We start from the raw sequence: 16,277 nt of genomic DNA on the forward strand, positions 1-16,277 counted from the left end.
TTATGTTCAATTATTTAATAGGATTATCAACATGTAAAATTAAATCTTTAAAAATTTGTTACTGACACTGGGTTTCTTTTGAAGTCACTTTATTGGTAATCCAAAAAAAATTATTAGCATGAGGCTAAAAATGCCAAATGAAAATAAAAATATGGTCTAAATACATTAAAATGTATACATATAGTAGTAAGAGGCACATTATGTTAAAATTATATTTTATTAAAACCAATGTTTGATTTTAATTCATTTCAAGGATATTCCACTACTATTTTTTCTAAAATCACTTAGCTCAGGCAGTTGAATTTACTGCAAATTAAGAACCCTTCCTATACAAGAATGGGAAATATCCTCTGCTGGAATTAATATGTAACTAAACTGAATTATGAATTCAACCACAAAAAGAAATTTGCCATTCACAAATATATGACCATAAACATGTTATGTTATATATATATATTTGGGGAGGGGGGGGGGGCTAGACACATGCCCCAAATCACAAAGATGTTTTAGGGCCAGAAATCTAAAACTTTTTTACAAAGGGATAATAAAAATAGCAACTCAAACTTTATACATTAAGAACAGAAATGTTATACCATATCTATCATTTATATGTGGGTTCATGTAATTTATCTTCAATTAGTATTATGATCTGTTCAGCAGCTGAAGCCTAAGAACTGCTGATACATTGCAGATGAAAACATTTGCTAGTCTCTGGGCTCTACCCTTTCTTAAGCTAAATGATGATCATACAATACAGATGACTTTTTCTATAAAACAATTTTGGCTTACATGGATATTAAGCTGCAATGCCAGCATTTACATTTGCATCACTACTTAATTTCCTTTCTTAGGCTCTAGAGATTTTGTTGCATCTGGATGGCTTTTTATTTGTCCTATAATCTCATTTCAAATAGTAAAAATTAAAAAAAAAAACATGATCACTGCACAATGTTTTTATTCATGAATATTCAACTTTTACGAAATGAGTCAAAATTTCAAAAGTAAATTTAATTTTAAAAATATTGTTCAAATTTAAAACATAATTTGCAATGAAAACACAGGAATGAATGTAATGCTTGAAATATAACATTTCCTAATTAAGAGTTTTAGAGAAGAATGCACATAACTACCAAGATTTTTTAAATATCATTACATTTGTTTATAAAATATTCCTTTCACATTTAGTGAAACTGGTGTTAAGTCGTAGCTGATGTTTGACAACAGAATGAAAGTTTAATGCTTCATGTAAGCCCAGATACCAGAAAATTCTCTCTTTAAAATAAGTTTAATTAGCCAAATCAATCAAAGAAGATGCAATCATAAAATCAAAGGTATAGTCAAATCTCAATTGGGAGTTTGTCTGGCATTTTGATCTATGTGAAACATAAGCCAAATGACTTACATATACCATAGTTATTAAGTCAAAGAATTTCAGGCATACCTTCCCAAGAGAAGCAACTATTTTCACATTATATCATTTTCTACCCCAGCAGATGCACATACCCAATTATGCTTCAGTTAATCAATCCCAGTGTTGGTTGTGCCCCAAAAGATTTTGTAAGCATAGCACAGTACAGCAGCTAGATATGAAAGATCAAATATCATCATGAGCTTCAAGGAAAGCATATGCAAATGCATTTTAAAAATTGCTTTAATAAAAATGCATTTTTGGAGCCATTCATGTTGACCATCACTTCTGCTTCTCATATGTCAAAATAAAGGTTCAAGGAATCTGGAATCAGTGAATTTTAGGATAAAAAGGGATCTTAAATATCATCCAATCTTTGCAGAGATAGAAACTGAAGCCCAGAAGGTGGTTGACTTGCTCAAGATTATACAATTAGACAGTGACAAATTTGGGATGAAAAGAAAGGCCTCCTGATTCTCACTCAAATCCTGCGGTTGGTCACTTCAGCACACGGTGAAGCCATAGGGAAGTATTTCATTAAAGAGCAAAACTAGATAGCTAAAGTTACCACAGAAAATTTGAAAAATTCACCATTTCTTGAAAAGCTCTTTATTTTAATAAAAACAAACTAAACAGTATTTTTAATCAACCTTCCTTAGGACATGTCTATTTATCAACCAAAATATGAATCACACAATAAGACAAACAGAGGATATATATAATGATGGAGCACAATCAAGAAAAAAAAAAAAAAAAACAGTTCAAATATTTTAAAAAGAATTATAGGCAATTTTATTATCCTTATATTAGTAAGGACCATTTGAATAAAAGTGCATAGCTGACTAGTTTTCAATTAGAAAAATGTTATAGTGTATTTTATTCTGTGGAAGATTATAAAGATTGAGGTATAATTATCAAACAGCTCCAAACCAAAATAATATAACCACTTGCTAACTGAATTCACTCTATTCAAGTACATTAACCATTTTCAAAGGAATTATATCTTTAAAATTTTTTTCAAGCAATAAGTGAAAAATTACAAATGTCAGGAATAAACTCCGTTGCCTTCATCAAGAACAACTGCATTATCCAGATTTAAGGCCATCTCCTGGATATTCACATCTTCAGTGATGTTACAATTATCAACTGCACTGTCACCATGACTCTCTTTGCTTTTTTCTTTTCTCACTGACTTCAAACACTTATCAAGCCTTTTTATGAACAATTCTACATCTTGTTTTTTCATTCCAATTGCTGAGGCAGCATTGAGGTAAGCACAAGGATAGTTATTTGCATGTGACATAAAGCCTTTGAAAGTGTGGCCACTCACAGTTTGGACAATCCCCAGAGGCACAACCCTGAAAGGAAAAGTTTATTTGGTCAACTATGAGCTATTTAATATACTTGATGCTATTGACACAATAACACTTATAAATGTTAATGCATAGTAGCAGATATATAACACACACACATATACATACATATACACACACACACACACACATATGTATGTATGTATATATAAATATAGGTTGAGAACAAACCCTCAAACCATGCACATCAATACTGCTAGAAATGCATGGTCTCAATCCCTTCCAAATGGCTCTCTGGCCATCCCCCTTCTCCCAGACAACAGAAACTGCACTCAAATGTCCTGCATGAGTCAATCAACAAGTACTTATCCCTTTTCCTCAGCACTGGGTTTAGTGAAATGTGGGTGATTTAGAAGAAGGGCTAGTCAAGTGCTTGACCCATCCTGTAGAAGGGATGGGGAGAGGCAGGTGATTAATAAGAGCCAGCTCTTAGAGGTGAGCTTCCAAGGCCTGATTTTCATCGTTTCATGGCTAGTTTACTATCGGCAGACCAATACGTGCACACTCAAAGCCAAGGGTCTTAATCAACTAGAGGCACTTCTTTGAAACTCCTCTCCCCTCTGCCACTTCTACCGCTGTGCCCTTGTACAAGTCATCCTCGCTCTGAACTATAAAATGAAAAAGTCAGTCTCAGGGTCTCTAAGAGTCTTTCCAGCTCTTAGTCCAGAGTCCCATGCACCAGAGGCACTCAATGCTCAGTTCAAATGAGGATTGGGTCATGATGATGAGGTGGAAAGAATCAAGATGCACACAGCAGAAGTTCACCAAAAGAGCAGGGAACACTGGAAGGAAAAGAGTTTATCATCTAAAGGAAAACCCTTCTCCTCTCTCCCCACAGAAAATGTAAACCCTTTAACTGAAGCAAATTAAGAAAAATAGTTACATCAAAATATTTGAGTTCATTTTTCTCCTTGACCTAATCAAAAATTAAATGAAATGAGCCAGATTTTATACACATTTTTCAAGCTAAATACCCACAGATATACAATTTTCAAGTGAATTTTCTCAGAGATGAAATTCAACACTCTTCTTAATTTAAAAATCAAGTTTCTCCTTGACAATGGTTGACTTATTAGAAATTGCTGGTGGAATCATCATTTGTTATTTACAAGAACACAAAAGTATTATACTTGGAATCACTCAAAACAATTCAATTAGATTTATTAGTGCCTTATTTACCCAGAGAAGTTTTTATTTGTTTTTTAAACTTTTAAGATTTTTACAAAACAGACAAGATTCTCATCTTTCTCCAATGTTTCAAGTATAAAAATATCTAAAAATGAAGAATATGGGCTAAACACATTCTCAAAAACTTAAGAGTATTTTTGGAAAGAACTAGTCTTCCTTTCAATAGTCCCAAAGTATGCGTCAGCATATACTTACCATATGATTACTATGTAAAAGATAGATTATTAAATATCAAGCTTAAAAAGCCAAACTCAACGCCCAAATCATGCTTACCTGGCTCCAGACACTTGTCTGGTAAACAGCATAGAACCAAGCTGCGTGACAGCTCTATTGGTTTGCTCATCCAATGTCGTAAGGGACATAGCTGAAAAAGAAAACAGGATCTTAATACAGCCTTATTTCTTCTAGAAACTGCAAAGACATCAGGAATAGGGAAGTAGAATGGGAAGAACACAAGTATTTAAGCACATACTAGGTGCCAGGCACTGTGCTAACTGAAGGAATCATCTTTTAGTCATTTTCTGACAATTCTGTTAAGTATTAAATAAATTATCATCCAAATTCAACGTGCATGTATACTTACAACATCATAACAATGCAAATTCGTTTGATTAAAACCACCTCAAGGTTTAAAAGGTGGCACTATATAACTTTTCCAGCTGGTAAGAAAGCCAAGAAAATAATGAGGACAATGACATGGTCAATGGAGCTGCCTAATTATTCAAATCCACTGCAGCTTATGAAAATTTCCTAAGTGGGATGTATTTTAATATATATTTGCTTTTACTAACTAAGCAAAAACTATGCAAGTGGCATATGGAGCTAATCTTCTCTTAGAGATTATTATATGCCCATTGACTATTTGTTTAAAAAGAAAAGATAAAAAGAAAATCTCAATGCTCCTAGAAGAAAATTTTAGAATTTAAATTATGATTTTCAACACCTATTGCCAAAAAATGTTTTCCATCTTAATAGATGTCTGAAGTTATACTGTAAATCAGCAGGAAAAGAGATTTTAATTAAATTAAATTCATCAAACATTTACTAAGTACTTTCTATATGCAAGTCATTGTGCTGAGCAATAAGGATACAGATTTTAAAAATCAGATAGTACCTGCCCCTATGGAGCTTGTATTCTATTATGAAAATACAACAATCATTCAATTTCTGAGTCTTTGTAAAGTTATTTTAAGAGAGTGTCTCAGGAAAAGGGGGGTAAGGAAAGACAGCAGATTCATCAAAGACCTTGTAGAGTGGATAGCACCTGAGTTGTACTTTGAAAGATGGCAAAAAACAGAAAAGGGAGAGTATTCTAGGTATGGGGAAAATGTACAAATAAGCATAAAGACAGAAGATAGAACATTATGCACAGGGAATAGCTAGCAGAATATTTGCACCTTTTAAAATTAGACTAAATTTAACTTTTGGTTACATTTTAAGTTTGTTTCCCTCCCTCCCACCCCCACACTACAGAAGGCTACCCATTTGACACAGATTTTTACAAATTGATGTGAAAACAAACTATGCATATTTCTTTTGATCAATTCCCTGAAGTTTTATTAGAGGTGGAGAGCATCTCCCTTCACAGGTCCTTTGTAGACGATCTGAGTATGTAATAACTTTGAATAATTTGGCTGTTACTGTACACAACGCTCTCCTGGTTCTGCTCATTTCACTCTTCCTTATTTCATGCAAGTCTTTTCATGATTTTTTAAAAAATCAATCAGTTCCTCATTTCTTACAGCACGATAGTATTCCATCACAAGCATATACTGGGAACTTATTTGGTCATTCCTCAACTGAAGGGCATCTCTTCAATTTCCAGTTCTTTGCCAGCACAAAGAGAGCTACTGTAAACATCATAGAACACACAGATTCTTGCACTTTTTTTCTGATCATCTTGAGAGACAGAGTTCATGGTGGTATTACTGGGTCCAAAGGAATATAGAGTTTTCTAACACTATGGGCATAACTCCAGATTGCAGAACACAGCCAGCTTAGACACTTGCTTCTTCCTTAGGAATATCTCTAACATATAAAATGAGACCAAGATGTGTTCTCTATATTAATAGCTCATATTTATATAACAATTGTTAGGCTTTACAAAGTGTTATTCTTACAACCACCCTGTGAGAAAGGTAATACAGGTAATTATGAAAACCATTTTTCCAATGAGTAAATTGAGATTCATAGAAATTGAAAGGCTTGTCCATATTCACATCGTCAAAAAGTGTCAGAGGTGGGACACAAAGTATTCTTTCTCTAAGTGCAGGCTCCGTCTGCTGGACCTTGTGGGTGAAAAAGCATTCTAAGACTGGGCAGCTGGCTTGGGCAGGAAACAGAACACTAGGCTTGGGAGCAGGAAGACCTCAGTCAAATCCTCTGACCTGACTGGCTGACTCTGGATGAGTCTCATTTCATCTGTAAAATGAGCTGGAGAAGGAAATGGCCAATTACTCTAGTCCCCTCCAAAAACCCAAATGAGGTCAGAGAGATGGAACATTACTGAAAAGACTGGACAATGGTAACAATTCTAAAACCTAAAATTTGAGTTTGTTGATCTTCATAAGATGTATTTTTAAAAAAGGATTTCCTGAGTTTTGACTTTTTAGAAAACTGGATCCGTTTATCTTTGCTTTAATCTTTTAATGTTATGAATTTAATGCGAGAATCTTGTATCTTACAGACTCCGATTCTAAGAGCAAGTCCCACATTTATCTCTTTCTAGTGTTTTCCTTTTATCTTCCTATTATTCATCTTCAAACCCTCAGGATAGACCAGATTGTCTTTCTTTCTTGACTCCTTCAATCCACTGAAGATATCAAAATTCTGAGAGAAAGCCTATTTCTTCTCCTATTACCTTTCTAAGTTTCTTTTGATTCTTGTGTTTGTATTTCAAATCTTTTAACCATTTATCAGTTGCAGAATGGCTTGAATTCTTATAAATTTGAGTCAATTCTATCTATATTTTAGAAATGAGGCTTTTATCAGAACTTTTGAATGAAAAAATGTTTTCCCAATTTATTGCTTCCTTTCTAATTTTGTCTGTATTAGTTTTGTTTGTACAAAACCTTTTTAACTAAATATAATCAAAATGATCTACATTGTGATGAACACAATTAATTACAAAACACTTTTCACACAAAAAGACAGGTCTAAGCCAACAGAAGAAATATTAATTGCTCATATGAACTTATGCCAAATGAAGTGAGGAAAATCAGGAGAAAACTGTACACAGCAATAGCATTATTATAAGGATGATCAATTGTGAAATACTTAGCTACTTTGATCAAGACAATGATCCAAGACAATTCTAAAGGACCCATGATGAAAAATACTATTTACCTTTAAAGAGAGAACTGATGAATTTTGAATGCAGACCGAAATGTATTTTTTCTAGAACATGGCTAATATGGAAATACGTTTTGCATGATTTCACATATATAATCAATATCAAATAGCTTGTCCTCTCAAGAAATGGAGAGAGATGGAGGAATGGAAAGAATTTGGAACTCAGAATTTTTAAAATGACTTAAAACCTGTTTACAGGTAAGTGGGAAATACTTAATACAAAAAAGTAAAATGGTAATTAAAAAACCTAGGCCCAAAATTAATAGGAGTTGTGTTGGGGTTGTGGAAAGTAGGGGTTTAGTTGAGACTTAAAAATTTCTTGCTTGAAGACATACTCTTTCCTTCTAGGCTGAAATTTTAGGTATCACTAAATCTATATTTTTATTGGTACATGTAGGAGCTTCCTCTCATTTATTGATTTTTCCAATTTTAATTCCTGAACTGGCTTTCTTGTGCCAGGATTAAATTCACACCTGCTTTACTGAGTGAAACCAAGTTCTACTTGGTCTCACTCAAGATCCCACAAATTCCTACTCTGACCTCCACTCTACAGGTTTATGCTTCCTTAAAGTTCAGAGAACTGGCTCTTCAGGACCTTTTATAGCTCAGGACAGCATAGGGCCTTCAGAACTCTTGGACCACCTAGATCTGGCCAGTACTTTGTCAAAATGGTTCCTACTAGTCCAAGGCCTCCTCTTTGGGCTTCTCTCTCTGCTGGGCTTTCTGCAGGGAGTATTTTGCTCCTGCTATATCTATGTAGTCTTGCAGGATTCTTATCTCTGGTCAGCTTATTTGCCTGTATTGGTGCTACCTGGGTCAGTAACCCCTTTTCCTACTGCCTATGGGATTCTGACTTTTAATTGGGTTTGGGAGTAGAAGAATAAATTACTATCATTTTGCATTGGATTCCTTGATCATTACTCAGTCTGTTGTGAATTTCTGGTTTTTGCTGGAATATTTAGGTGGAAGCTGGAAGGTCTTACTCAGTTTAGTCAGCAATCTTGGCTGAGTCCATATTTTTTAAAACAACAAAATTTAACAGTTTAAAATATACTTTACATGATTATTATACATTTAAAAATCTGTTTTATGTGGAAAAAATAGTCACATGTTATAATGATAAATGTGCTTTAAAGCAATAGAGCAGGCAATATAATTTTTTATACTCAAGGACATATAGAAATTCAGACATTCCTCTTTCTTTGACAGTCATTCCATGAAGATTTTAATAAATACACACAAACACACACACACACACACACATATGTATTTTATAGAAATTGTCAAATACAATATATCCCAAAAGTCCCAGTGCACCCTAGTTACAGCTTAAAGCTGCACTCACTTCTGAGGCACCCAGAATATATATTTAAATATATATTTTATCTTTCTCCAATTACATGTTAATACAATTATTTATTATTTTGTTATGTGTTATTTTTTTAAAGTTCTGAGTTCTAAATTCTATCCCTCCTTCCCTCTCCACATCTTTCCCTAAGACAAGAAGCAATCAGATATAGGTTATATATATGTAATCATGTAAAACATTTCCATCTTACTCATTTTATACAAGAAGATTCAAATGAAAGAAAAGGAATGAAACAAGGTGAAAAACAGCATGTTTCAGTGTATATTCAAACAATAGCAATTCTTCCTCTGGAGATAGAAAGTATGGTTCATCATGAGTACTTTGTTATTGTCTTGGATCACTGTATTACTAAAAAGAGCTAAGTCAGTACCAATTCTTTATCATACAATATTGCTGTTACTGTGTGCAATGTTCTCCTGGGCTCACTTCACTTTATAGCAATTCGTTTAAGTCTCTCCATGTTTTTCTGAAATTATCCTGCTTGTCATTTCTTAGATCACCCTATATTCCACCACAGTTTGTTTAGCCATTCCCCCGTTAATGGGTATCCTATTTGATTTTCAATTCTTAGCCATCACCATAAGAGCTGCTATAAATATTTCTGTACAAAAAGATCCTTTACCCCTCTTTTTAATCAATCTAAAGAATTTACAGTGAATAAAGCAGCAGCTTTGGAGTCAGGAAAACTGGTTCAAATTCTATTGTCATATGGCCAGCTCTGTGACCCTAGGGAAAAAAAGTCACTTCTCAGCACTTCTACTTTCTAAGTTTGTAAACTGTCAACCTGCTCTGGTAAAGGGAGTTTTCTTAGAAGAGTTCCCAACATAAATGGAAATTTCCAATCAAAACTCTCCTTCTTCCAAAATTATATAGCAATTATGTAACAACAATAACAAAAAAATCTAGCTTTACCCCGCCCCCAGTCTTACTAGTTGGTTGGTTGATTTGCTTGTTATTTGGCAGAATTTTTTACTGTAATTTCTTCTTGCTTCTCAGGAGAAAGAAGGGTGAATGTAGATCCTAAACACTGTATATTCTCAGACACAGTCAATTACATCCTTTGGTTTTGCCTAAATTTTTTTGTTCTAAAAATGAAGAGCTAATGAAGAAAAGAAATTAAGGAGAAATAAATGGCTGGTACAAAAACAACCAACTTCTTTAAAAAGACTGTTAGAAATAAAATTTAATACATATTACACAATGAATTCCTATTACATGCCATTATGTATGTACATAAGCAGTTTAAGTAGTTATTACAAATTTATTATCTTTTTTGATTGAGATTTTCTCAGTATTTACTCCCAAGAAATAAGTCAAGTGGAAGTGAAGCTTTACCAGAATAGAGGATTTAGTTTGTGAAACCCATGAAGCCAAAAAGTTACCTAAGCTACCAAAAATGATTTATTTTCTTCTAGAAAGTAGTTTAGGGCTCATTAAGTTAGAAATATTTATAAAAAATAAGAAGAAAAATTACCTAGAGATATAGGATTATGAGATGTATCCAACAGTCTTTCATTGTGAAGTTCTGATAGTTTTTTTACTTCACTGGATAAATATAAAAACATTTCCTGCAACAACAACAAAAACAAACAAAAAATGGCATTCAAAAAGAGTCAAAAGAATATTTATTACTTGCTAGCCTTAATACAGACCAAATAACAATAATAAATAGATAGTAATATTAAACCTGCCATAAATTAACCTATCCATAAACATTACCTAGGAGTTAAAGAAATTTTTTAGGAATTAAAAGTAAGTCAACTTTCTTCTGATCCCATGTGGTAAAATTCATTTCTTCATTCATTTATTAATTCAACAAATATTTAATAAATATTCACCATGTATATACCAAGCTCTGTGTTAAGAAATGGGAGTTCAAAGACAATAATAATAAATTACTCCCAGTTCGCAAGAACTTTACATTTTGTTGAGAAGAAACAAAAAGTATGCAGCTAGGTAAATTCAATGTTGGCACATCCAACAGAAAGTGACACTTCAGGAATCAGAAATGCAGCCTTTTACAACAGACACAAAAACAGTATCAGTGGATAGAATACTGGACTCAGTATTCAGTTCTACCTCAGATAACTTACTTACAAGCAGCGAAACCCTCTCTAAGCTTTAATTTCCTCTTCTATAAAACAGGAATTCCACATGAGGATCAAATGAGATCATAGTTGTAAAGTGTTTTGCAAGCCTTAAAGTATTATATAAATGTTGGATTTTTTTTTTTATCATGGGGTCTATTATTGTTGCCACAACCAACCCCCAAGTGATAATAGTATAGCACAATTTCAGGCATCTGATTTATAGTTAATCTGCCTACCCTTTATTTGGCTACTTCTATTAAGTAAAAAACTCTTCCCAAAGATCTAACAACAGAAATACCTACAGCTTTTTTTAATTTATTGATACACTAAAAAGATAATTGCTCAATGTTCATTTCTAATATTCTAATGAAAATACTCTGGTCATTTTTATTATCCATTTGTTAACACTACTGTATAAACTGCTGGTACAATCCTTATATTTGGTAGCATGGTTTCAACTATCATTGCAATATGAAAACCTTTAGACCATAAAAATGTTAAAATAACTGAAAATTGCAGATTACTATTATTGATAGCTATGTATAGCTATACTGCAGAGACTCCGAAATGCCATTTACAGTCATTCAAGAGGATTCAACCTAACCATCTAATTAGAAAAACTAAGTGGATAATGAATGTCTCCAGTTCAGACTATGCAACTAGGAAAAAAAAATAATCAAAGAGATGGTCCATTATCAGTACATCCATCTTAGACAGATGTTGTCCATGGGCAGTGAGCTAAGCCCCCAAGTTAAATGGAGGAAAAGAGTAGGCAAAAACATGGGCTTTTTATTAACATGATAATGCTTCCTGAAACAAAAGCCCATTGTTTAACAACATCCTTCTAAAGAGGCTACATGGCTACAAGTCATGGAATATCAGTTTCCTGAGAATTCAAGTTGAAGGTCACCCAAAAGGCAATGGAAAGGCTCAGGGAAGCCGTGATTAAGCTGTAATACAACAAACATCAAAAACCATGCAAGGGAAGTGGCCCAAAAGAAGTCATCTGAGAGATGTGTGACCAGGTACAAGAAGAAGATCAAGGAGCTGGTATTTCAATGGTCCACAAGTAATGTAAAGTGGCCCCTCCCAAAGCCCATGAGGAACTGATGAAAGGTCACATATAAGAATCAAACGTGAAGGCCGGGTGACCTGTATCATATACAAGAACAGCCCCATGAGGAAGCTCCAGCTCTACTGAGAAACTGAAGAATACCTAGCGAGCACCTCCTGCACAGAGTGTGGTGTTTTCTGCTAAGTAGAAGACTTCCCAATCATTTAAGCATGATGATCCTAATCCACTTTATACGGCAATCTCTGCCGAGGTAGGTCGCCCCAGTATTATTTTCTAGCTAGGTGGTTCAGTGGAGAGAGCACCAGGTCTGGAGCCAGGATGAACTGACTTCAGATTCAGTTTCTGACACATATTACCTATGTGACCTTGGACAAATCACTTTACCCGTTTGCCTCAGATCCTCATCATAAACTAGGAATAATAATAGCACCTACCTGCTAGGGATAATATAAAGGGACCAAATGAGATAGCAATTATAAAGCACTTATATTAGCGTGGTGCCTGGCACATAGTAAACACTTTATAAATATTAACTATTATTGTGATTTTCCAGATGAGGTAGGTGGTTGAAGTTCAGAGAATTGAAGTAATTTGGCAATAACCATGTAAATAATAAGTATCTGAGCCTGGATTCAAACCAAAGTCTTTTGGTCTCAAAATTCAGAAATCTATTCATTAGCCACAGTGCTATATAGCAAGATACTTACTGTGCGTTAAGGTTTTACTGCTTTACATTAACATTCACTGTATTTAAAAAAGTTATTTTAAATATATATTAAATATCTATTTCCTATATAAAGCCAGAGCTAAGCAGTTTTCTACAGGGCAGATAAAAGATATTTCAGAACAGTACTATTTTTTTTATTATGGTTAAATCTATAACTGACATATATTGTAAAATATTCTTATAATGAGAAATTTATAAGCACTCCAAGAAAATATATATAGAAAGGCCTTACTTAAAAGAAATGAAATATTATTGATTCTCTCTACCCTTTGTACTATATTTAACTTAATTTTAAAAGACTTCTCACTAAAGATAAACTGAACTGTATACCTGAATGCTAATGTCAGCTTTATTTCTGAATAAAGGGAAAAAAACAACGTCAGACCACAATACATGATGCTAGTAGTGGGCATGTTAAATTATATTAAAGTATTACACTTCAGTAGACTTTTTGCAAATTGATTTGCAGTCATGAAACATAATGCCTTGAAAACCCCCACAGAGGCAAAAAAAATTCACCAAGTCTTGCAGAAGTTGGTCTTAAATAATCATTTAAAAATTCGTAGACAATGACACAATGATTAGTGTGTTCCTTTGAAATACTTACTATTTCACTTTTTAGGTTAAGCTGAAAATTGAATTTCACATCTGATTGTAATGACTGTGCAATTATGTAGGTAACAGTTCATAAAAACAAGGAAATAGTAATGATTTCAAAGATAATTTGATGTAAGAAGTCTAATAAGCTTGTTCTCTCTCTCTTTCTAACCTCTGATTCATCTGCTCTGGACTATATGAACTTAGTTGGTGTTTCAAATATTCCATAACTATGAGAGAAGTGGTAATGTTGAAAAAAAAAAAAAAGCTGGATTTGGGCTCAAAGATCTGGGTTTAAATTTCCTAGCTGAATGACCTTCATTAAGCCCTTCAATCTTATATTTCAGCTGTGAAATAAGGAAAATAAAACCATATTCTAAAGCATTGTGTAATCGAGAGAGTACCGTAAAAAATAAATGTCAGTAATTATTAATAATATCATTTGAGATACTTTTGTTCTTAGAACAGCACTTCTTGTCTACTCTATTTTCCTTCTGGAAAATAGGTATCCTGCAGTAGCTTAGCCTGGGTATATAACCAACCCAATAGATGTTCACATGGACAAACTCTGAAGGAATGTTTACCTGGCCTATTACACCAGAATATTTTTCTTTGAAAAGAAAAACCATCCAAGTTAAATATTCTCTTTTAAAGCAATATTGGAAAAAGGATAACTGCTAAGGTTTATCTTTCATTTTGCCCAGAGAAGTTCAGAAGCAGCTTCTTGGGAGTTTAAACTTTTTACTAAAAAGCAGACAATTTCAGGCAACTCTCTCCTCAATCAAGTAGATTCTTCATCAGAAGGGGGGCAAGGCAAAAGGGTTTAATTCACAAACTGAGTTCTACTCCGCCTGATCCTTTCACCCCTTCAAAACAGAAGGATTGAGAAGGAAAGACTTCAAGCTGAGTTCTTGTCTGCTTTTACTGCAAAGAAGATAAAGCCTTTTCTGCAAAGATCTAAGCTTGGATGAAATAACCTCTAAAAATATCATTGCTGCGAATAAGGGCATAGAATTTTTAAAAATTCCTAAGTTTTCTTTTAACACTCCTTTTTTAGGAGGCAATAATGCCAATAATATAAAAAGGAGTTCTCAGTGATAGTATATAAATAGCTCTAGCTGAGAGCATAATAGCTCTGCCTTAGCTACTCCAGAGCTGAACCAATAAACTATCACTATTAAATTTTCACAGTTCAAGAGCAAGTACATTTAAACAAAAGAGGTCCTTGCTTCTGCAACAAATCCAATAAAAAAACAATATTTATATTACATATCTGCAATTATGGTTTATGGAGAATATCTACATTTTTAATGAAAAGATTTGCTTGTTAGATGAAGTTGTTAAAACCTAGTTTTATTTACTTGTAAAAATATAATCCCAAAATAAGATTTCATTACTTTTGAAAATTCCAACAAACATCCCTTGTTCTCAATAAACAAAATATCTAGGATTTTAAACTGATTCAACTGATTATATATGTAAAATCCTGTGTAAACTTTAAGCCATTATTTAAAAATCATCAATTATAATTTCTACTTATTGACATAGGTATTTCTATTGGTGAAGATGGTATTTGACTCATTATTTCTCATACTGTGATTCTTGTACATGCTTTTCCTTAAGTTTCCAAAGATAATATTGCCTGGAACAAAAATCAAAAATGTAATCCACTGTGGCCAGCAACACTCCCCAGTCTTGCCCAATCCAGATGAAAACATAACTGGAAAATATTTAAACAAAATAAATAAAAATACTATAGAACATAGGTAATGTTAACATGTGGTTTTCCTGAGTTGAAGGCCTCAGAGATCCACCACATATGGTTTAATGGCCTGTTTCTATTTTGTTTGACATCAATGGAAAGAAGCATGGATTTTCTCATTTCATATTTAGTCTGGTCCAGTTCCAATCCAAATGCAATGGTTCTTGTGCCACTGATGACAAAAGTAAGTCACTACAGAAATCTTTGCAAATTTGTTCCATTGTTGGGTGCTTTTTCCATTAATAACCACACTTTTTCTTATGCTCCTCTGTACACTGGGGCTCTTAATAAAACTTTCAAATACTGTTCCTGCTGCAATTAGTCACCAATCTTTCCTTTTGGGTGGTTCGCTTCATCTAGATCCTGGAGATAGTTATCTACCAGTTTTCTAATTATTCTTCCACTATTCTCAAGAAGTTCAAGACCTGATTCAGCCTTCCTCTACATCTTAAAATATTCTCTTCTACTGGAAGATTTAGATTGTCTATGCTGACGAACCTCTAAAGCACCCTGCTAAATCTCTATGACTTAAACTTTCACTCCATCTCAATCCCACAGAGAGACGGTCATATCTTTAATTTCATCATTACCCTTTTCCTCTTACCATCTTGTCTCTTTTCCTCTCCCTATGCCTCATTCACCTCAGAATTGTTCTTCATCATCCCCAAATTCATCCTTCTAACCCTCCCTCCTCTTTAATCTGTTACTACTTTTCGAGTTTCATTCTTCCATCTTCAAAATACTGACCCGAAGTTAACTGACTCCACTGCAATTTATCCCTTATTAAGCCAAACCCAGTATAACCTCCATCACCTGCCTTCCTCTCTCTTGACACAATCTTAGTCTTTACAGAGGTAGATGGGAGCTAAGACACATATACCTAAAAAGATGTCTAACAATTATGGACAGCTGCAAAAGTACTGAATTGAGAATCATGAGATAAAAGAGCAAGCAGATTGCTGTACAGTTGCTGGATGAAGCTGCACAATCATTCAGCCTAAATCCACTACCAATTTATATTATGTAATCTCAATTAAGTCTTCAATTTTGTCCCACAAAACTTTTATTCTTCCCTTGACACCTTACTGCACTTCTCCTGTGGCTTTTCCAAACATTAATTTCTCTTCTCCAACTAGATTTCCATTCCTTGTTCCCTCTATCTAGCGAAAAGAGCACATCTCACATTTTATAAAGAATAATGAAACCATATATCAAAAGCATGAAATGCTTATGCTCCTCAATTCTAAACTTAAAATCTCTCAGCATCCTCCCCAATCCTCCTCCTTTGCTCTAGCCTCAGAAGAAGGCCAGCCACTCCTCTCATACCCTTTATCCCA

The 16,277-nt window shown here is 33.8% G+C and overlaps 1 protein-coding gene across 3 annotated transcripts in view; it reads right to left on the bottom strand.

Moving 5' to 3' along the window:
- Positions 1 to 459: 459 nt before the first annotated feature.
- The window catches only part of SEPSECS (Sep (O-phosphoserine) tRNA:Sec (selenocysteine) tRNA synthase), a 54,239-nt gene continuing 38,421 nt past the window's right edge, over positions 460 to 16,277 (bottom strand). For all 3 annotated transcript variants that reach the window (XM_031943054.1, XM_031943056.1, XM_031943055.1), the window contains 3 exons: positions 10,164 to 10,257; positions 4,243 to 4,333; positions 460 to 2,766 (listed from right to left, as the gene is read on the bottom strand). In XM_031943054.1, coding sequence (XP_031798914.1) covers positions 2,454 to 2,766; positions 4,243 to 4,333; positions 10,164 to 10,257 — 498 coding nt within the window. In that variant the 3' untranslated portion in view covers positions 460 to 2,453. The remainder of the gene's footprint in view (positions 2,767 to 4,242; positions 4,334 to 10,163; positions 10,258 to 16,277) is intronic.

This window comes from Sarcophilus harrisii, chromosome 6 (assembly GCF_902635505.1).
Source record: "Sarcophilus harrisii chromosome 6, mSarHar1.11, whole genome shotgun sequence".
Lineage (NCBI taxonomy): Eukaryota > Metazoa > Chordata > Mammalia > Dasyuromorphia > Dasyuridae > Sarcophilus > Sarcophilus harrisii.